General features: G+C 48.6%; 1 protein-coding gene across 4 annotated transcripts in view; it reads left to right on the top strand.

Moving 5' to 3' along the window:
* Positions 1–4,918: 4,918 nt before the first annotated feature.
* Positions 4,919–18,789, top strand: part of LOC125686319 (uncharacterized) — a 30,630-nt gene continuing 16,759 nt past the window's right edge. Inside the window, exons 1-3 of one of the 4 annotated variants that reach the window (XM_048930105.1) lie at positions 5,199–5,675; positions 6,210–6,319; positions 6,413–10,014. In XM_048930105.1, the coding sequence (XP_048786062.1) occupies positions 8,443–10,014 (1,572 nt within the window). In that variant the 5' untranslated portion in view covers positions 5,199–5,675; positions 6,210–6,319; positions 6,413–8,442. Of the gene's footprint in view, positions 5,676–6,209; positions 10,015–18,789 lie in introns of those variants that run through there. The other 3 variants (XM_048930107.1, XR_007373737.1, XM_048930104.1) reach the window with 3 other exon arrangements.

Below are 18,789 nucleotides of genomic sequence, written 5' to 3' on the forward strand. Positions count from 1 at the left end.
GAAAAGGAGACTGAGAGGGGACCTGATCCAGGTCTATAAATATCTAAGGTGTGGGGGGCAGAATGGCGAGGCCAGACTGTTTTCAGTGGTGAGTGGAGACAGGACAAGGGGAAACGGCTGGAAACTGCAGCATAGGAAGTTCTGCACCAATGTGCGAAGGAACTGCTGTACAGTGAGGTGACGGAGCACTGGAACAGGCTGCCCAGGGAGGTGGTGGAGTCTCCTTCTCTGGAGACGTTCAAGACCTGCCTGGATGCCTACCTGTGCTACCTGGTGTAGGGAACCTGCTTTGGCAGGGGGGTTGGACTCGATGAGTCGGACTCTGGAGGTCCCTTCCAACCCCTACAATTCTGTGATTCTGTGATTCTGTGAAGGGACTCATTTTACTGGTGCAACGATACAGCGCTGGGCAGAAGAAAATAACATCGAATGGCGATTCCACCTGCCATATAATCCATCAGGGGCAGGCCTCATCGAACGTTATAATAGTATTCTTAAGGCTGCCCTGAAGACAGACTCCCAGTCCTTGCAGGGATGGACGGCAAGACTGTATGAAACCCTGCGGGACCTGAATGAAAGACCTCGAGATGGCAGACCCAGTGCCCTGAGAATGTTGCAGACGACATGGGCCACCCTGCTTAGGATCCAAATTACGGGCACTGATCATCAGGTAAGACCCCAGATTGGTAATGAAAATAATCTTCTGCTCCCTGCCCCTGAAAACTTAGAGCCAGGTACCCATAAAATAAAATGGCCCTGGAAGGTGCAGGTAGGACCCAAGTGGTGTGGCCTACTTGCACCTTGGGGGAGACTATTGGAGGTGGGAGGCTCAGTAGTCCCTCCAGTAACAGGTACATGGCCTACTGATATTGTGGTCAACACTCCCATCTTTATCGCTAAAGGGACCCCTATCGTGTCCCTGTGGCAGATCAGGACACCTCCTTTGGTGCCTGATATCATTATGCAGCTGCAGATATCTGGCCAGAAGGTGTGGTACAGGCGGCCAGGACGTGCCCCAGTACAAGCGGAAGTGTTGACCCAAGACGTGAATTGAACCAAGACCTGTATCTTGCCCTGGAGAGCAGACCTTCCCCTCCTGGTACCTCTGAAACATCTGTATTACTCCCCGTGAGTCTGTGAGCCTTCAGGACCACTGGAAGGAACAAAATGCCATCAAGCGTTCCAGTGTTGCTGTCAGATCACGTACAACACCCGGTGATGGTCTGCATGGGACTGATGGAACATAGAACGGACCTGCACCTCAGGACCTTATGCCTCCAGTCACGTCATCGAGCACTGGCCCATAGAAGAATATAGACATCCACTGATCGTCACTTGTCTTGAACTGTACCAGCACACGTCGCGATAAAATTGTATAAGCGTCGCGATATACCGGATCTCTGTATTAAGGAAAGCTTACCCTTTTGTTAACCTGATCATTGGTTCACGCCGTGAAGGAGTGGAGTGTATGGGAACTGCTGAGTCACGGCCTGAACCTCTGATTGATCACCTGAGGCGAGCCATGAGTCAGCCAGAGGAGCACAGGTGAAGGCAATTCAGCTGTGCTGCCAGAAGGGGTGGAGCCAGGCTGCACCCCTCCTAGACCTATTTAAGAGCTGGCTACCAGAGGGGAAGGATCTCTTCTGGAGATCACCTCTCTTGGTGTCTTCTGGTGAGCTCCGCCGAAGGGTAAGCTCTTCCACTAATTCTCTTTTGTGATTGTTGTTTACTTTGCCTAATTCTCTTGATTATATTGTGATTATAACATCTTGATATCTATTGATTATACAATTATATTGTGATTATAACATCTTGATTATACAGTGTTCCAGAGGCAGCCTGTGTGCTGAGCTCTCTGCTGTCCCAGAGGTTGTCAGGGAGCTCAGTGATGAAGCATCCTGGGGCAGGGCTGCTGGGGTTCTCATGGGGGACCTCAACAGCTCTTGCCATGTCTGAAAATGCAAGAACATCCCCCAGAACTGTGATGATAACCTTCCCACACCCACTCGGTGCAAACATGCACCTGCAGCTCTGCAGCCCCAAAACTCACCATTGATCCAAGAGAGCCAACCCTGGATGTCCGTGATGTCCTCCAGCACATCCGAGCTGCTCGCTGCTGCTGGGAAAAGCAAGAAGGTGGTTACCTCTGAATTCTTTTGCTTTGGGGAAAATATGGACTTGGAATTGAAGGGTACAAGAAAAATAGGAGCACTTGGCAACTCAGGCAAACTGAGCAGTGCAGGGAAGATTGCTGCATTCCTTTTTCTCCTGGCCCAGAAAGGAATTTTCCTACCTTAAAAGAGGTACTCAAAAGAGGGACCTTAAAAGAGAAGAGAGAAGAAGAGCCTGACAGAGTAGACACATTACAGTCTCACATCACGGGTAGAAGCTGGAGAGCTCTCGTGGCACAAAGCTCAGGGCTGCAGAAATTAAGGGTGCCTCTAAGCTTTAAAACAAGGTGAAAGACAAGGTTGAATGCGAAACATCGGCACTTCCTGCAGAGCACATCACACAGCTGTAGGCACCGCTGAGGGGTAACAGATCAGAAAGGAAAACCTTACCATGTGAAGGCAGGGACAAGCTGCTCTCTTCTTCTGGGCCTTTGTTCAGTGAGGATTTCCCCCAAGAGCGCCGCTCAGGCTGCTGCTGTCTCCAGCTGTCGGTCACTTCCACTGCTGGACGCTGTGCCCACAGCTCATTCTGCTTTGGGCAAAGCCTGCTGGGTGAACTCCAAACCAAGGTCACAGCCACGCTAATCCAGCTGGTTTGTCTGAAAGGGCTCAGAGGCCACGCATGGGATCCCTTCTGCTGCTGGTTCTCTCGGGGCAAGAAGCTCCACTCTCAGAGTAGCAGCCAAGAGCCAGAAGGCAGAGGAAGCTTCCAATCCCCATGGATGTGGCTGTCTGCAAAGACAACAGCTGCCTGCTCTTCAGCACGGTGACGCTCACCCAGCAAAGCACTCACCCAGCAGATGCCTTTCCTTACACTCAGGACTGCCTCACGTTTGTGCAGCCCTTGGCATTGCATTTCCAATCCAAGCTCACATAGATCTCAACCATTCCTTCTGTGTCAGTCTACTTGGATCCCCAGTTAGGGCTGCAGCTCAAGAGGTCAACACAACAGGAATAGTACAGCATGCAACTGGAAAACACAGCTCAAAGCTGAGAAGAGCCACCTCTGACCTTGGGCACAACTCACCAAGAGCCAGGCCTTGCAAACTTGGCTGATCTGAGCATGCGGGAGGAGGCTGGCAATCAGACCAGCAGTGTCCATTTCAATTGCAGCTCTGTGTAGAGAAGAACGCCAAACAGTAACAGGTGTGAATGAGTTCGTTCACAAGCTGCACAAGGAGTTTGTTCTTGATTAAAAAAAGCATGCATTCCAAGTCAAAAAGGGAACAGCAGGAGTTGATATCAATGGAAGACGTTCCTATTCCCACACCTCATCCTCCTACCACAGCTTTCCTTGCCTCACTCCTCGCCCCAGCTCCTGGAAAATGCCCGCAGACTGAAAGTCAGCTCTCCAATGCATAGACACCTTTCCCATTGCTCCATTAAAAGACTTCAGACTTGTTTCATGCACTCCAACTGACCGAGCAGTGGTATCACAATCACCCATAACGCACAGAGGCCACTCTCAAAAGCTTCTAACAACTCCTGCCCCAAGACCAACATCTCCACAGCCATCCTTCTCACGTGAGCCCAGGAGACAAATCCACAGCACAGGCTTTCTGAACTGCTATATCAGTAGCATTTCTGGTGGTAGAAAGGCACAGCAAATAGTCCATCAGAGACATTCTGGCACATCTCCCATGAAACACAGCATGATTCAAACACCTGTGTTTCTAAAGATGAAAAACATCCAGTAGGCAGCAACGAGAGGCCCTGTCTTTAAATCTTTCCAAAGGGAGAAGTGTTCATATCCACTTTTCCTGACCACACAAACACGGCCCCAGCTGTCAGAGCCCTTCTGCCATAGCACAAGCAGACTGCACGCACATTAAAGAGCACGCACAGCACCTCCTGAGGTCCTGGAGCCACGGCTCCCCTTCAGAGCTCCACAGCTTACCGGTGTTTCACACTGATGCAGCCTCACTAAAGCTTGGTAGGTGTCAAAGAAGGCCTGCAGAAGGCAAGAGGCGGCAACCAGAGGACAGGACATTTTCCATTTATTATCCTTTTGTTGCAATAATCTGACTCAGTCTAACTTTCCTGGGTATTTCTCAATTATAACATCTGTGTATTCATTGATTATACATTAGGTTACATTCTAATGTACGTGCTGGAAACTGTCTCCACATTAATCTACATCATCATCTGTTTCCCACTAATTTTTGTTCTTTGCAGTAGGCATCATAGGTGAGACTGAACTGGAAAGTGAACGTGTGACTACTTGGAAAATCAACCCACTGCTGGGGAGAAAACGACAGGACACCCTCTGCAGGTTCCTTCCCCATCCGCCTGGGGCAGTGGCAGCAGAGCTGAAGATGAGAGTCCAGAAGGCACTCAGACAGAAGTTAAAATCCAAACCATGAAAGTAAGAATGAAGTCTTCACAGAAGTTTGTGTCACTGAATTCAGAGAACTGTTCTCAAACCTCGAAGACATGACTGTCTTCATTGGCGAGGAATCAAACGTGCAGCAGAGGAAACACTCTCTGGCTCCTTTCCCTGTGCCCCAGGTCTGTTCTGACACTGGCAGCGAGGCGCAGATCTTGTGTTTCTCAGGGGGAGAAAGGAGTTGAATCCAAACCTAGAGTCGGCTTGGGCTGGTAAAATCCCTCCTACAGTGTAGGTACGAATTAATGGATTTCAGGGAGATATTTCAAAGAAAAACAGCATGTTTTATGGAATGATTCAACTTCAAAGCTGTATCAGTCACTTTAGTCACCTGTTGTGCAACAGCAAAAAGGAAAACAAAACCCCAACTGCAGGGCAAAATCAGGATGAAGTGAAAATTGAACGGGTTTTGGAGCTATTTCAACATTTTTCCCTTGATTTTTCCAGCTCAGGGAATGAGAAGAAGCTGTAAAGGAGCTAGAAGCCTCTCTGGATAAACTGAAAGAGGTGCAGTAATTTAAGGACGCTGATTGCCTGAAGTGCCATTTGACTTGGTGCTTGTTATCTGGAGCCATCATGCGTTCACCAGCTTTAGTGCTTCTCTCTTTAAAGCACTTGCAACACAGAATTGGAAGTTTGTCAGATGGCTTTAATAGTGAAGCTGACAGGAGCTGTCAGTGCTGCTGGAGCCCTGTTGTGTGCAGCTGTCTGCGATGGGTGCATGGAGCAGCACTGAACACCTGCAGCTGTTTCCTCCAGACAGACACGCAGACATAACCCTGCCTTCTGCCTCGCTTCCAGGGTCTTCTGTCATTTCCTAGAATCCTGCTAGTTTTCTTTGTTGTTTTCATCTCTTCCTTTGGATTGCAGTTTTTTCCTTTGCTCTGCTATCTAAGAAGTGTTGAATGGCAGCCTGAACCCCTGACGGAGCAGCTGAGGAAAGGAGCCGGTGAGCCCTGGGAGCGCAGCTGAAGGCAATGGAGCTCCGGGGCTGGAAGGGGCGGAGCCTGGCTGTCCCTCCTGGAGCTCAGTTCAGAGCTGAGTGCGACAGGGCAGGGGTTTGTTTCTGGAAGGTTCTCAGCTGCAGAGTGGGTTCTGCAGGTGAATCCTTGGAGATGGTGAGCAGTCCTTTTCCTGCCTCTGTAATATCTTGCCATTGCACTAGTGTTTCTGCTGCTACGTGCGTGATGGCTTTCCTTCTAATTTGCTTTTTGTGTTGTGCCTTCTGTCACACACGGGCCGGGGTGGGGGGGGGGGCGGTCGCCGCCGGGCTGCTCCGGGCCGGGGTGGGGGGGGTGGGCGGTCGCCGCCGGGCTGCTCTGGGCCGGGGTGGAGGGGGGGCGGTCGCCGCCGGTCCGGGGGGGGGGTGGGGGCATCGGCCGCGGGCCGCTCTGGGCCCGGGGGGGGTATTCGCTGCCGGGCCAGTCCGGGGGGGAGGGGGGGTCGGTCACCACCAGGCCGCTCCGGGCCGGGTGGGGGGGGGCAGTCGGCCACGGGCCGCTCCGGTGTTAGGCCAGATTTCCATTTCTTCACGTACTGCTGTGTTGTTGCAGCTGCCCTTCTGTATTGTCGTTGCTTTTTTTGTTCGTGAATATTAAAGCATGTTGTCTCTGTGTTGGCTGTCATCCCCCTTTTTTTTCTCTGTTTTTCAGGTCAGCTCGTGCTGGAAGTTGGTGGCGTCATTGTATGAATGAAGGTCAGTTCAGGAGCAGCTGCTGATGGAAGGAATGAAGTCCACGTTAATGAGCTGAAGCATCTCCTGGTAAGGTGTCAGAGCCGGCAGTGATGTTGATGAATCCGTCGCTGTCACCAGCCCGGTGTTCATGCTTGTTTCCCAGCTTACATTCTTTTGCAGAGCAGCTGGCCCTTGCAGATATGTGACAGCTGGGACCTAAAAAGGCTGCTTTATTAAACTAAAGAGTTTAATAGAGAGTCCTTTGAGATCCTGTTGTTAACCATTTCTGTATGATGAATAACTGAAATGTTTTCAGAAAAATCACTGCAACTTTGAGGAGAGTTTTTGATAACTTCCATTACTGTCTATGGAGACCTTCTTGACTGTTCTGCAGCAGATACCCTGGTTATTTTTCCCAAGCTAGTGCTTTTATATCTGTTGTTCCTTGATGTAGATCATTAGGGATTGCCATGGAATGCTTTTATGAAAAATGGAATTGTCTCCTGTCCCTTTCTGCCATTATGACCATAAGCTGTTGTGCAGTTTGAAATGTTTCAGTGGTACTTTAAAGTAAATAGAGGTTCTCTAAATTGTCAGTTATTGATGTATCATGTGAGTGTTAGAAGCTGTAAGCTGCAGAAATGCACTTGAGATAGATGAGCTAGTCTTGGAGAAAGGTGTCTGCCACGAGGAGCAGATGTTTCAGCAGAGCTCTTCCAGTACCAGCTGACGAGCCATCCGTGAGTCTCAGTGGATCCCTGAAACTTAGGAAGGTTAACGAGGTGGAGTCCAGCACCAGTAGCTGCTGGGTGCCAGCTGGATGGGAAGCAGCTTTGCAGAAGAGGACCTTGGGGTCTTGATGAGCACCTGGTTGTACATAAACCATCAGTGTTGCTAAGGAGGGTAATGCTGTCCTGTGCCACGTGAGCCAAAATATTGCCATCTCATCAAGGGGGGGGATGCTTGGTGTCTCTTCATGTCTATTGGTGAGGCCATATCTGGACAAGTGTGTTTAGCTCTGATCTCCTCAGCACAAAAGAGATGTGGAGCTAATGAAGGTAGTCCTAACTAAGGACCACCAAGGTGACTGAGAGACTGGAGCATCTCACGTTATGAGCTGGAACTGTTGAGTGTGGGAGAGCGCTCAGAGGATCTCATCAGTGTTCAGAAATACCTGAAGAAAGTGGAAAGAGAAAAGAGCCTGGCTTTCTTCAGTGAACGGGGGCAATGGGCACAAAGTTGCACGCAGCAGGGTCTCTCTGTGTGTGGGGAAGCACTTACGTAGTGTGCAGATGATGGCGTAGCGGCACAGGTTGCCCAGAGAGGTTGTGGAAACTCTCTGAGATGTTCAGGAGTTACGTGGATGTGGTGTTGAGGGCGGCCTCTGAGTGGCCGTGCTGCAGCAGTCTGGTTGCAGTACGTGGCCTCCAGAGAGCCCTGGTAAGCTCAGCTGTTGTGTGAGGTGTATTCTGCTGCCTGCTTCTGCCAGTGCTCTCCTGGCGCTCCATCACTTGGAACAAATTCACAGATGCCTGGGATGAGCTACACGTGAATGTTGTATGCTTTTTATGTTTCTGAAAAATGCCTTTTGCTGATGATTTGAGCAGTCTGGGCAGTTTGTCCATGTCAGCACCAGTGCTGTGGTGCAGTCGGGAATTGGAAACATCTCTGCATCTGTGAGCCTTAATGCAGTTACGTGCAGCTTATGTTGTGGATGAAGGGGAGGTTTCTGTTCCACCACAGGCTCCAAACTGGAGCCCTGCTGTCTCTAGGAGCAAGAAATATTTGTATCCTGGTGTAATTTTAAGCCACAAACCTGAAGTCTTGCTGTATGGGAACTGCTGAGTCACGGCCTGAACCTCTGATTGATCACCTGAGGTGAGCCATGAGTCAGCCAGAGGAGCACAGGTGAAGGCAATTCAGCTGTGCTGCCGGAAGGGGTGGAGCCAGGCTCCCCCCCTCCTGGACCTATTTAAGAGCTGGCTACCAGAGGGGAAGGATCTCTTCTGGAGATCCTCCTCTTTGATATCTTCTAGTGAGCTCAACCCAAGGGTAAGCTCTTCTACTTATTCTCTTTTGTGATCCCTGTTTGCTGTGCCTTACTCTTTTGATTATATTGCAATTATAACATCTTGGTTATACATATTGCAATTATAACATCTTGGTTATACACTTGGCGAGCCAGGCAGGCTGAATATTCTAAAATTAACATGTCTTTCCTGTGGAATTTCTATAAATGGGTCAAGGGGGAGAACAATACTCCCCTAGAGAAAATGATTCCAGGGCAGATCCCAGGGTTTGAGGGATCGCCCTATTACGAGTTAGCTGCCATCATTGAAAAATGGGGTCCCTTACGTGTTATGGGCAATCTCTCCCCATATCGCATGGCAGACTATTTTCAAGGACTTGGCAAGGACATTCTCATCACCAAAGAAAGACAATTGGCTGCCTCCTTGGTGGCATGGCCACTATTAACCGCTTTAAATCATGCGGACTCAAGAAATAATACTTTAGAAACCGAAAATCAACTTTTGAAAGATCGCATTGAAAAGTTAGAGCACGAACTTGGCGTTTTAACGGGGAAGAAGCCAATTCTACATCTTCCTGTAAGCCAAATTCGTAACATTTCAATAAATGATGACCAGGCTCCTGAATCAACAGACTTCGTTGATCAGGACAACAAGAAATCCAAATCAGACCTTGAATGTCCAATTCAAACTGATCCATTGGAGGTCCGTCCTGTGATAACCCAAAAAACAAAAAAAGTACAGGACAGACCGGCAGGGGTGCCACCTGATCAATGGCCCCCTGCCCACACTCATTTACATGTGACAGCTCGGCCATACACAGCAACAGAATTAATGGATTTAGTACAGCGATTTCGGCAGAAGCCCAGAGAAAGTGTGCCGGCTTGGTTATTGAGACTGTGGGATTCTGGGGCAGAAAGTGTCGTGGTGAATGGCCCAGAAATATCTAAGTTGGCCACCATGACTGTCCATCCTGCTCTTAGGCAAAGGTTATACGTGGGCAATCAATATCGTGATGAAAACCATTCCATACTGGAATGGTTAATGGCGGCCTGCCGTATGGTATGGCCAAATAAATCAGACATACCGTTACATACAGGTATGTGGTCCTCCATGGAGGACCTTCAGAACTATATCCGTGAACTGGGTGTAAGAGAGGCCATCTATGAAGATACATTTGATGGCCCTGATATGGTTAAATTTTCAGCAGGGATGAGAGATTTAATTCTACAACAAGCTCCCTCCCATCTGTACGGTACCTTAGTTTCAATATTAAATCCCCTTGTAGCATCAGAAGCCGTAGTCCAGCAGGTTGCCCAGTTAGTTGCCGATTTGGGAGAAACAGAACGCCTGCGGACTAGGCGCAATATTCGGTTTTTGGAGGAAGCAGAGGTCCTGCCGGTAAATAAAACCAGAATGCCGGCTACTCGAGCTCCTCGATCGGGACCCATAAGGGTATCCCGAAAACAAATGTTTAATGATTTAATTCGGGCTGGGGTCCAATTTGCTAAGATCGACCGCCAGCCCAATCACGTCCTTCTCCAGCTCTGGAGACAACTAAAGGACAATCAAAAATTCCAGAGCTACCCTAAGAAATCCAGGGTAAGAGCTATAGAAAGGGTTCCAACAACAACATGGAACCTAGAAGATTTTATTGTTCCAAACAGGAAAAAGAAGCCACCTCAGGTGTCTCGGGCCACAATGCCTGAGCCATCAGAAGCAAAAGAACTGGCCCTAGCACAATTCATGCACTGACAAGGGGTGTTAGTCCCTGTAGGGCCTCCAGACGGGACCGGAGGCCCTATGTAGAATTAACAATTTATTGGTCCCGAAAAAATATTCAGAGAGTTATGGCATTAGTGGATACTGGAGCAGAAACATCAATTATCTATGGAGATCCAGGAAAATTTCATGGCGACAGAGTGATGATTGGTGGTTTTGGGGGACAGACTATTCCTGTCACCCAAACATGGTTAAAATTGGGGGTTGGGCGTCTCCCACCCCGGGAGTACAAGGTGTCTATTGCCCCAGTCCAAGAATACATCCTGGGCATAGACATTCTATGGGGTCTGGCTCTCCAAACAACTGTGGGAGAGTTCAGACTTCGACAAAGATGTATCAGTATCCGGGCGGTGCAGGCAATATTAAGAGGCCATGCGAAACATGAGCCTGTTTGCCTGCCAAAACCGCGCCGGATTACTAATGTTAGACAGTATAGACTCCCGGGTGGGCAAGATGAAATATCGAGAACGGTGCAGGAATTAGAAAAAGTGGGCATTATAAGACCTGCACACAGCCCGTATAACTCCCCCATATGGCCAGTGCGAAAGTCGGATGGCACATGGAGGATGACAGTAGATTACAGAGAATTAAATAAGGTCACGCCGCCTATTCATGCGGCCGTACCCAATATTGCTTCCCTAATGGACACATTGAGTAGGGAGATAAAAACCTATCATTGTGTCCTAGATCTAGCAAATGCATTCTTCAGTATCCCAATTGCTGAGGAATCGCAAGATCAGTTTGCGTTTACGTGGGGAGGCAGGCAGTGGACCTTTCAGGTCCTGCCACAGGGGTACGTGCATTCACCAACGTATTGTCATAATCTAGTGGCGCGTGACCTGGCTGACTGGAGAAAACCTGATGATGTTAACCTATATCATTATATTGATGATCTCCTGTTGACATCCGACTCACTGGAGGTAGTAGGACAGGCAGCTGATTCATTAACTGCCTATTTGCAACAAAGGGGATGGGCTATAAATCCCCAAAAGGTGCAAGGTCCAGGCCTGTCCGTAAAATTCCTGGGGGTGGTTTGGTCAGGAAAGACCAAAGTGCTACCCAGTGCTGTTATAGATAAGGTTCAGGCATTTCCAGTCCCTACAACATCAAAGCAGCTGCAAGAGTTTCTAGGTATATTGGGTTATTGGCGTTCCTTTATACCTCACCTAGCGCAGCTGCTAAGGCCATTATACAGACTCACAAAAAAGGGGCAGCTATGGGACTGGGGGAAAGCCGAACAGGATGCTTTCCAACAAGCAAAACTGGCAGTTAAACAAGCTCAGGCATTGGGTATATTCGATCCTACCCTCCCAGCCGAGTTGGACGTTCATGTTACTCAAGACGGCTTCGGTTGGGGCCTGTGGCAGCGCCAGAGTTCTGTTCGGACCCCCATTGGTTTCTGGTCTCAGGTTTGGCACGGAGCAGAAGAAAGATACAGTATGATTGAAAAACAGTTATTGGCTGCCTATTCGGCATTACAGGCAGTAGAGCCAATAACTCAGACAGCTGCAGTTATAGTCAAGACCACTCTGCCAATTCAGGGGTGGGTGAAGGATCTGACCCACCTTCCTAAGACAGGGGTGGCCCAAGCACAAACAGTGGCACGATGGGTCGCCTATCTCAGCCAAAGGAGCAGTCTGTCTTCATCCCCCTTGAAAGAAGAACTTCAGAAGATCCTAGGCCCAGTTACATATCACAGTGATGCACCAAAAGAAATACTGGTCACTCCACCAGAGAAGAGTCCCGTTCACGAGGGAAAATATCCTATCCCTGAAGATGCCTGGTACACAGATGGGTCCAGCAAGGGCAACCCGAGCAAGTGGAGAGCAATAGCATACCATCCTTCCACCGAGACAATCTGGTTCGATGAGGGGGATGGTCAGAGCAGCCAATGGGCAGAACTGCGAGCCGTGTGGATGGTTATAACCAAGGAACCCGGTGATGGTATCCTGAACATCTGCACAGATAGTTGGGCTGTGTACCGGGGGCTCACTCTCTGGATTGCACAGTGGGCCACCCAGGAATGGACTATCCACGCCCGACCGATCTGGGGCAAAGACATGTGGTTAGATATATGGAATACGGTCAAACACAGGACTGTACGTGTCTACCATGTTTCTGGTCATCAGCCCCTACAGTCACCGGGAAACGATGAAGCCGACACATTGGCCCGAGTTCGATGGATTGAGAATTCACCATCTGAGAACATCGCCCGCTGGCTACATCAGAAGCTACGGCATGCTGGACAAAAGACAATGTGGGCAGCTGCTAAAGCATGGGGACTGCCCATACAACTATCTGATATCGTCCAGGCATGCCAGGATTGCGACGCTTGCTCCAAGATGAGACCGAGATCGTTGCCCGAAACAACAGCCCATCTTGCTAGGGGACACAATCCTCTCCAGCGATGGCAGGTCGATTACATCGGGCCCCTTCCTCGTTCCGAAGGGGCAAGATATGCCCTGACCTGTGTCGACACTGCAAGTGGGCTACTGCAGGCCTATCCAGTACCGAAAGCAAACCAGGCATATACCATCAAGGCACTCACTAAACTGATGTCTGCCTACGGGACACCTCAAGTCATCGAGAGCGACCAAGGGACTCATTTTACTGGTGCAACGATACAGCGCTGGGCAGAAGAAAATAACATCGAATGGCGATTCCACCTGCCATATAATCCAACAGGGGCAGGCCTCATCGAACGTTATAATGGTATTCTTAAGGCTGCCCTGAAGACAGACTCCCAGTCCTTGCAGGGGTGGACAAAAAGACTGTATGAAACCCTGCGGGACCTGAATGAAAGACCTCGAGATGGCAGACCCAGTGCCCTGAGAATGTTGCAGACGACATGGGCCACCCCGCTTAGGATCCAAATTACGGGCACTGATCATCAGGTAAGACCCCAAATTGGTAATGAAAATAATCTTCTGCTCCCTGCCCCTGAAAACTTAGAGCCAGGTACCCATAAAATAAAATGGCCCTGGAAGGTGCAGGTAGGACCCAAGTGGTGTGGCCTACTTGCACCTTGGGGGAGACTATTGGAGGTGGGAGGCTCAGTAGTCCCTCCAGTAATAGGTACATGGCCTACTGATATTATGGTCAACACTCCGATCTTTATTGCTAAAGGGACCCCCATCATGTCCCTATGGCAGATCAGGACACCTCCTTTGGTGCCTGATATCGTTATGCAGCCGCAGATATCCGGCAAAAAGGTGTGGTACAGGCGGCCAGGACGTGCCCCAGTACAAGCGGAAGTGTTGACCCAAGACAGAAATACGGCCTGTATCTTGCCCTGGAGAGCAGACCTTCCCCTCCTGGTACCTGTAAAACATCTGTATTACTCCCCGTGAGTCTGTGAGCCTTCAGGACCACCGGAAGGAACAAAATGCCATCAAGCGTTCCAGTGTTGCTGTCAGATCACGTACAACACCCGGTGATGGTCTGCATGGGACTGATGGAACATAGAATGGACTTGCACCTCAGGACCTCATGCCTCCAGGCACATCATCGAGCACTGGCCCATAGAAGAGTATGGACATCCACTAATCATCACTTGTCTTGAACTGTACCAACATACGTCGCGATAAAATTGTATAAGCGTCGCGATATACCGGATCTCTGTATTAGGGAAAGCTTACCCTTTTGTTAACCTGATCATTGGTTCACGCCGTGAAGGGGTGGAGTGTATGGGAACTGCTGAGTCACGGCCTGAACCTCTGATTGATCACCTGAGGTGAGCCATGAGTCAGCCAGAGGAGCACAGGTGAAGGCAATTCAGCTGTGCTGCCGGAAGGGGTGGAGCCAGGCTCCACCCCTCCTGGACCTATTTAAGAGCTGGCTACCAGAGGGGAAGGATCTCTTCTGGAGATCCTCCTCTTTGATATCTTCTAGTGAGCTCAACCCAAGGGTAAGCTCTTCTACTTATTCTCTTTTGTGATCCCTGTTTGCTGTGCCTTACTCTTTTGATTATATTGCAATTATAACATCTTGGTTATACATATTGCAATTATAACATCTTGGTTATACACTTGCTTTTGAGCCATGAGTGGTGAAAAATGTGTATTTTCATCACTATGACTGAAATGAGATAATGCAGCTGTTTAATGTCTTTTCATAATAGAATTTATTAAACATCGGGCATATGTATTTGCAGACCAAAAAAAAGACAGGCAAAAGATGCTGTTCATGCCTGAAGTGATCTTTAAATCCTAAGTCAAAGCTGTTTTGTTTTTTTTTGCTCTCTTGTATGTCTTTGCTGTGTGTTCTGATTGTCCCTTGCTTTTCCCTTCTGTCTTCCTTTCCCTTTTCTCCGTTTTCCCCTTTCTCACATGGTTTCCAATCTCTCTCACATTCTAATTCCCCATTTCTTGCTCTTCCCCACCCCTCACACTTTCAGTCCGTAACCTGAGCCTTCCCTTCCATCTCCTGTTCTTCTCCCCTCTCCTGCTGCTTCTCTGGCTGGCGTTTCCCCTGCCTCTCTCTCACTTTGCCTCTCCCTTGCACTTCTCCCTTTACACTCTCCTCCCCTTTCTCCTGCTTCTCCTTTCCATCTTCCTGTTCCCTCTCTCTGTTCTTCCCCTGCGCCTCTCCTTAAAGCCCCCCAGCTTTGCTGTTCTTTTGCACGTTCTTTTCCCTATTATGCTTGCTTTTTTTCCATTCTCCCTTTCTTCTGGTCTGTCATCATTTCACCATCGCCTGCATGCTTTTCCATCTCGGGAACATTCTTGAATGCACTTTCCCTCTTGGCCATGCTGTCGATCTACTTCTTACGCTCCGTGCCCCCCTTCTTTGGGACTTTTATACTGCTCTGTCCGCTTTTGTCTCTTTCATACTCCCGCTCCACTCATCCTCCCTCCCTCCGCTTCTCTCACTTTCCTCACACGTTGCCCACCATATTTTCCTTCTTTTCCTCCCTCTTACACTCCTCTCTCATGCTTTCCTTATTTCACTTGCACACTTCTGCTGTCACGTGCTCCTTCTTTCTTTTGCACTTTCCTCTCCCAGAGCCTCGCTTTCCCCTTTGCTGTTTTTCAGCAGTATTTCTTGCTTGCTCCCTTTCACACCTACTTGCACTTTCCCTCCCATGTCTTTGGCAGTGTACCTTTGCTGTTTCTTTCTCTCTCTACTGCTCCCTCCACCACATGACCCTTTCTCGTTCCTTCCCTGCTCCTTCCGTTCCTTCTCTCTTCCTCTCGTGTGCCGTTTCCCTCTTGGCTCTTGTTTTCTCTCTCTCTGAAATACTTACCCTCTGTGTTAATCTCCTTCTTAGACACTTTTCCTCTCTGACTCGTGCTCTCTTGAAGAGCTTCCCCTCTCGCCTGTGTTTTCTGATATGCCTTCTATGTGTCGCTTAATGTGTTTATCTCTTGCATTTTCCTGTCACGCTCTTTCATTTTCCCATTTTCTGTTCTTCTGCCCCCTTATTCCTCTTGCTTTCCAGTCTTGCATTCTCTCTCTCTTTTGCATTTTTCTTTTCTTGCTTGCATTTCCTCACCTACTTGTGTTTTCTTCTATTGCATGTTTCTGCCCTTGTGCGTGTGCTCCTACTCTGGTACTCTGGCTTTTCCTCTCTTTGCTTTCCTCATCTCCCTTGGGTGCTCACACTCTAGCATGTGTTCACAGAGTCATCACAGAACAGCTTGGGTTGGAAAAGACCTCAAGGATCATCAAGTCTTCTCTCTCATGGTCTCTCACTTCCCTCACCTCTTCCATGCTTCTCTTGCTCGTAAAATCTTCCCCTCTTGCATGGAGACTTTCCCTCTTGCTTGCACTTTCCCTCGTGCTTCCTCCTTTCTCACTGAGTCCTTCCCAGGCTCTTGCAATTTCTCCCTTGCTTTGCTTCCCTTTTGCAGACTTACTTTTTGTAAGTACAGGTAGCGACAGGACGAGAGGAAATGGCTTTAAACTGGAAGAGGATAATTTAGACTAGATAGTGGGAGAAGAAATTCTTTGCTGTGAAGATGGTGAGACTCTGGAAGTGGTCACCCCTCCCTGAAAGTATTCAGGAGCAGGATGGGTCTTTGAGCAACCTGCTCTAGTGGGAAATGCCCCTGTCTGTGGCAGGGGCTTGGAACTAGATGATCTTGCAGGTCCCTTGCACCCCAGGCTGTTCTATGATTGTGTCTATATCTGATTTCCTTCTGTCTTTGTGGTCTTTCCTTCTCCAGCATCTCTGATGCCTGTTTCTTCTGTTCAGTGGTCACAGTCGTGGGTTGATCGTTCACTAGGTGATCTCAGTGGTCTTTCCAACCCTTACGATTCTGTGATTCTGCCACTTGGTGAAGGTGGTCACCTAGCAAGTAAGGTGAAGAAAATGTGGTGACATTTAATGCCTTTTCTTTTGTTTTTCCTGGTTCTTAACAGATCAGACAGATCTTTGGCTGCCTTGCCCACTCTCATCCTTTTCTTCTAATTTCTGCAACCTCACTATTGCGTGAGATCTGGCTTGTCCACTTCCCTCTTATCTGCTCCGCCTCCCATTTGTGCAGTCCATCTCATGCTGTTGGTTCTTCTTGTGCCTTTTCTCCAGTGCTTTTTTTCTTGCTCTTTAACTCTCCTGGGTTTGCTTTCTTAGTCTTGTGTGTGTGCTTTCCTTTCCTCTTGCCTGCGTACACTTTCCCTTTCTTGCACATGCTTCTTTTCCCATGGGAAGGGGCTGTTTGTCAGGGAGCATAGGGGTGGGATAAGGGATAAAAACGGCTTTAAACTAAGCAAGAAGAGACATAAAATACAAATACAGAATAAATTTTTGCTGTGTTGAATGTGTGTGATTTTGCTCAACTGCATATGCCACTTGCATGTCTCACTTGCTCATGTTCCCTGTCTGTAAGAGTTCTTCTGTGATGCTGTACTTCTCTTTTTGTTCTTTATGCATGAATCGCATCTCTCTTCTGCATGTGTTTTTTTTCTCTGTACCTCTCATTTTCCTTCACTCCCTTTTGTACGTATCTTGGGCTTCCCTCACTGTCTTTGGAGTTCTTGGCACACTTCCCCTCTTCTCTCATGCTTATGTTTGCTCTCTTGGTTTGGCTTTCCCTCTCTGTCAACACTTTTCCCCTCTCTCATTTTTTGCACGCTCTCCCTTTTTTTCCTAACATGGCTTGCCTTTGTAGCTTCCCTTATTCACAGACACAGCCTCCCTCTCTCTTCTAACTCTCTTGTGCTCCTTTCCTTCTCACAGCCTCAAGTTTTCCTCTCTCTTGCACACACACTTTCCATCTCTTTGCACTGCATGCTTCCTCTCTCTCACGGGCAGGTTTCCACCCTTCATGCAAACCCCTCACTCTTTCACTTCTGTTTATGTGTTCTGACTTTTCTTCTCATGCAGCCCCTTCCCTTTCTTGCTTGTGTTGTCCTGCGTATAGTCCCTCTTTCTTGCACTCATTCCCTTCCTCCTTAGTGAACTTTCCCTTGCCCCAGACTTGCATGATAACCCTCTCATACATGCTTTTCTTCTCTTGCTGCAGTTTCTTACCCTCAAGCTTCCATGTCCTCTTTTACACGCTTTCTCTCATGCACTTTTCCCCTTTGTTCTGCTGGGTTTCCCTCTGTCGCACGCATCCCCTTTCTCCTGTGGGTTCTCCCATTTCACTTCCGCTCTCAGGCGCCTTTTCATCCTCATGCTTTTCTCTTCCCTCTCGTGCCTGTTCCCCCACCTTCACTGCATTCCTTCAGCCACGTGCTTTCCCCCTGTAGTGCAGCTTCTCTCCATGATGGAAGGAGAGGATGCTCTTCCTCTTTAACTGCCTCATACCATTTTTCTCTGGTGCTTGCTCTTCCTCCTCCCTCATGGACTTCTCCCTCCCTCTTGCTTAGTCTTTTCCTCCCCCCTCCATGCTCAGTCTTTGCTGTCTCTTGCGTACTTGCCATCTCTTGCACACTAGCACTGTCTTGCATGCTTGCTCTCCTGTGCACTTTTCTGTCACAATTTTTCTCTTTTGTGTGTGCAAACCATCTTCTTCTTTCATCCATTCTCTCTCCCATGGCTTATATCCTTTTCCTGTGCCTTTTCTCTTTCTTGCATGATTTCCTTGCGCTGACACTTTTCCTTTTGCTCATTTCTCGTGCACTCATTCTCTCTCACATGGACGTTCCCGCATGCCCTCCTCTCTTACTCTCCCATTCATGCACTTCCCTGTTCTCCCTGTGCCTCGCTCTTCCTCTTTCTCTGTGTGCCATCACCCAGTTAGTTTTGCTCTCTGTGTGTGTATGCCCTAAGTCCATCTCATGCCCATTCACCTTCTCACAAGTGCAGGCTTCCTTTCCCATTCCTGTGACATTGTCCCTGTCTGTTGTCCTTTACCTTTCTCTCTCTGGCAGTTTCACCCCCTGCCTTCTGTTTCTTTCTGCATTCAGTTGATCCCTTGCCTGTTTTCTTGCCTCTCCATTTTCCCTGTTTCTCACATGCATTTTTCTCCCTCCTTTTGCTTTGACTGCCTTGCACTTTCCTTTCTGTGCACTCCTACTTATCACCCATTTTACACACTTTATCTCAGGCTTTGTCTGCATATTGTTTTTACCCTCTTGCATGCACTTTCTTGCATGCTTTCCTTCTCTCTCTTGCATGTGCTGTTGTCACCTCTTTCTCATGTCTGCTTGCCTTCTAGACTGCATGCAGTTTCCCTCACTTCCATGCTTCTCCTCCTTCTCTTAGAAGGAACAAGAAGGAAATCTTTTTCTCTCTGTCATGCATACACAGTCCCTGTCTCTTTCAGGCTCCTTTCCTTTCTCTCTGTCATGTTCTTTCCA

This window comes from Lagopus muta, chromosome 34 (genome assembly GCF_023343835.1).
Source record: "Lagopus muta isolate bLagMut1 chromosome 34, bLagMut1 primary, whole genome shotgun sequence".
NCBI classification, from domain to species: domain Eukaryota; kingdom Metazoa; phylum Chordata; class Aves; order Galliformes; family Phasianidae; genus Lagopus; species Lagopus muta.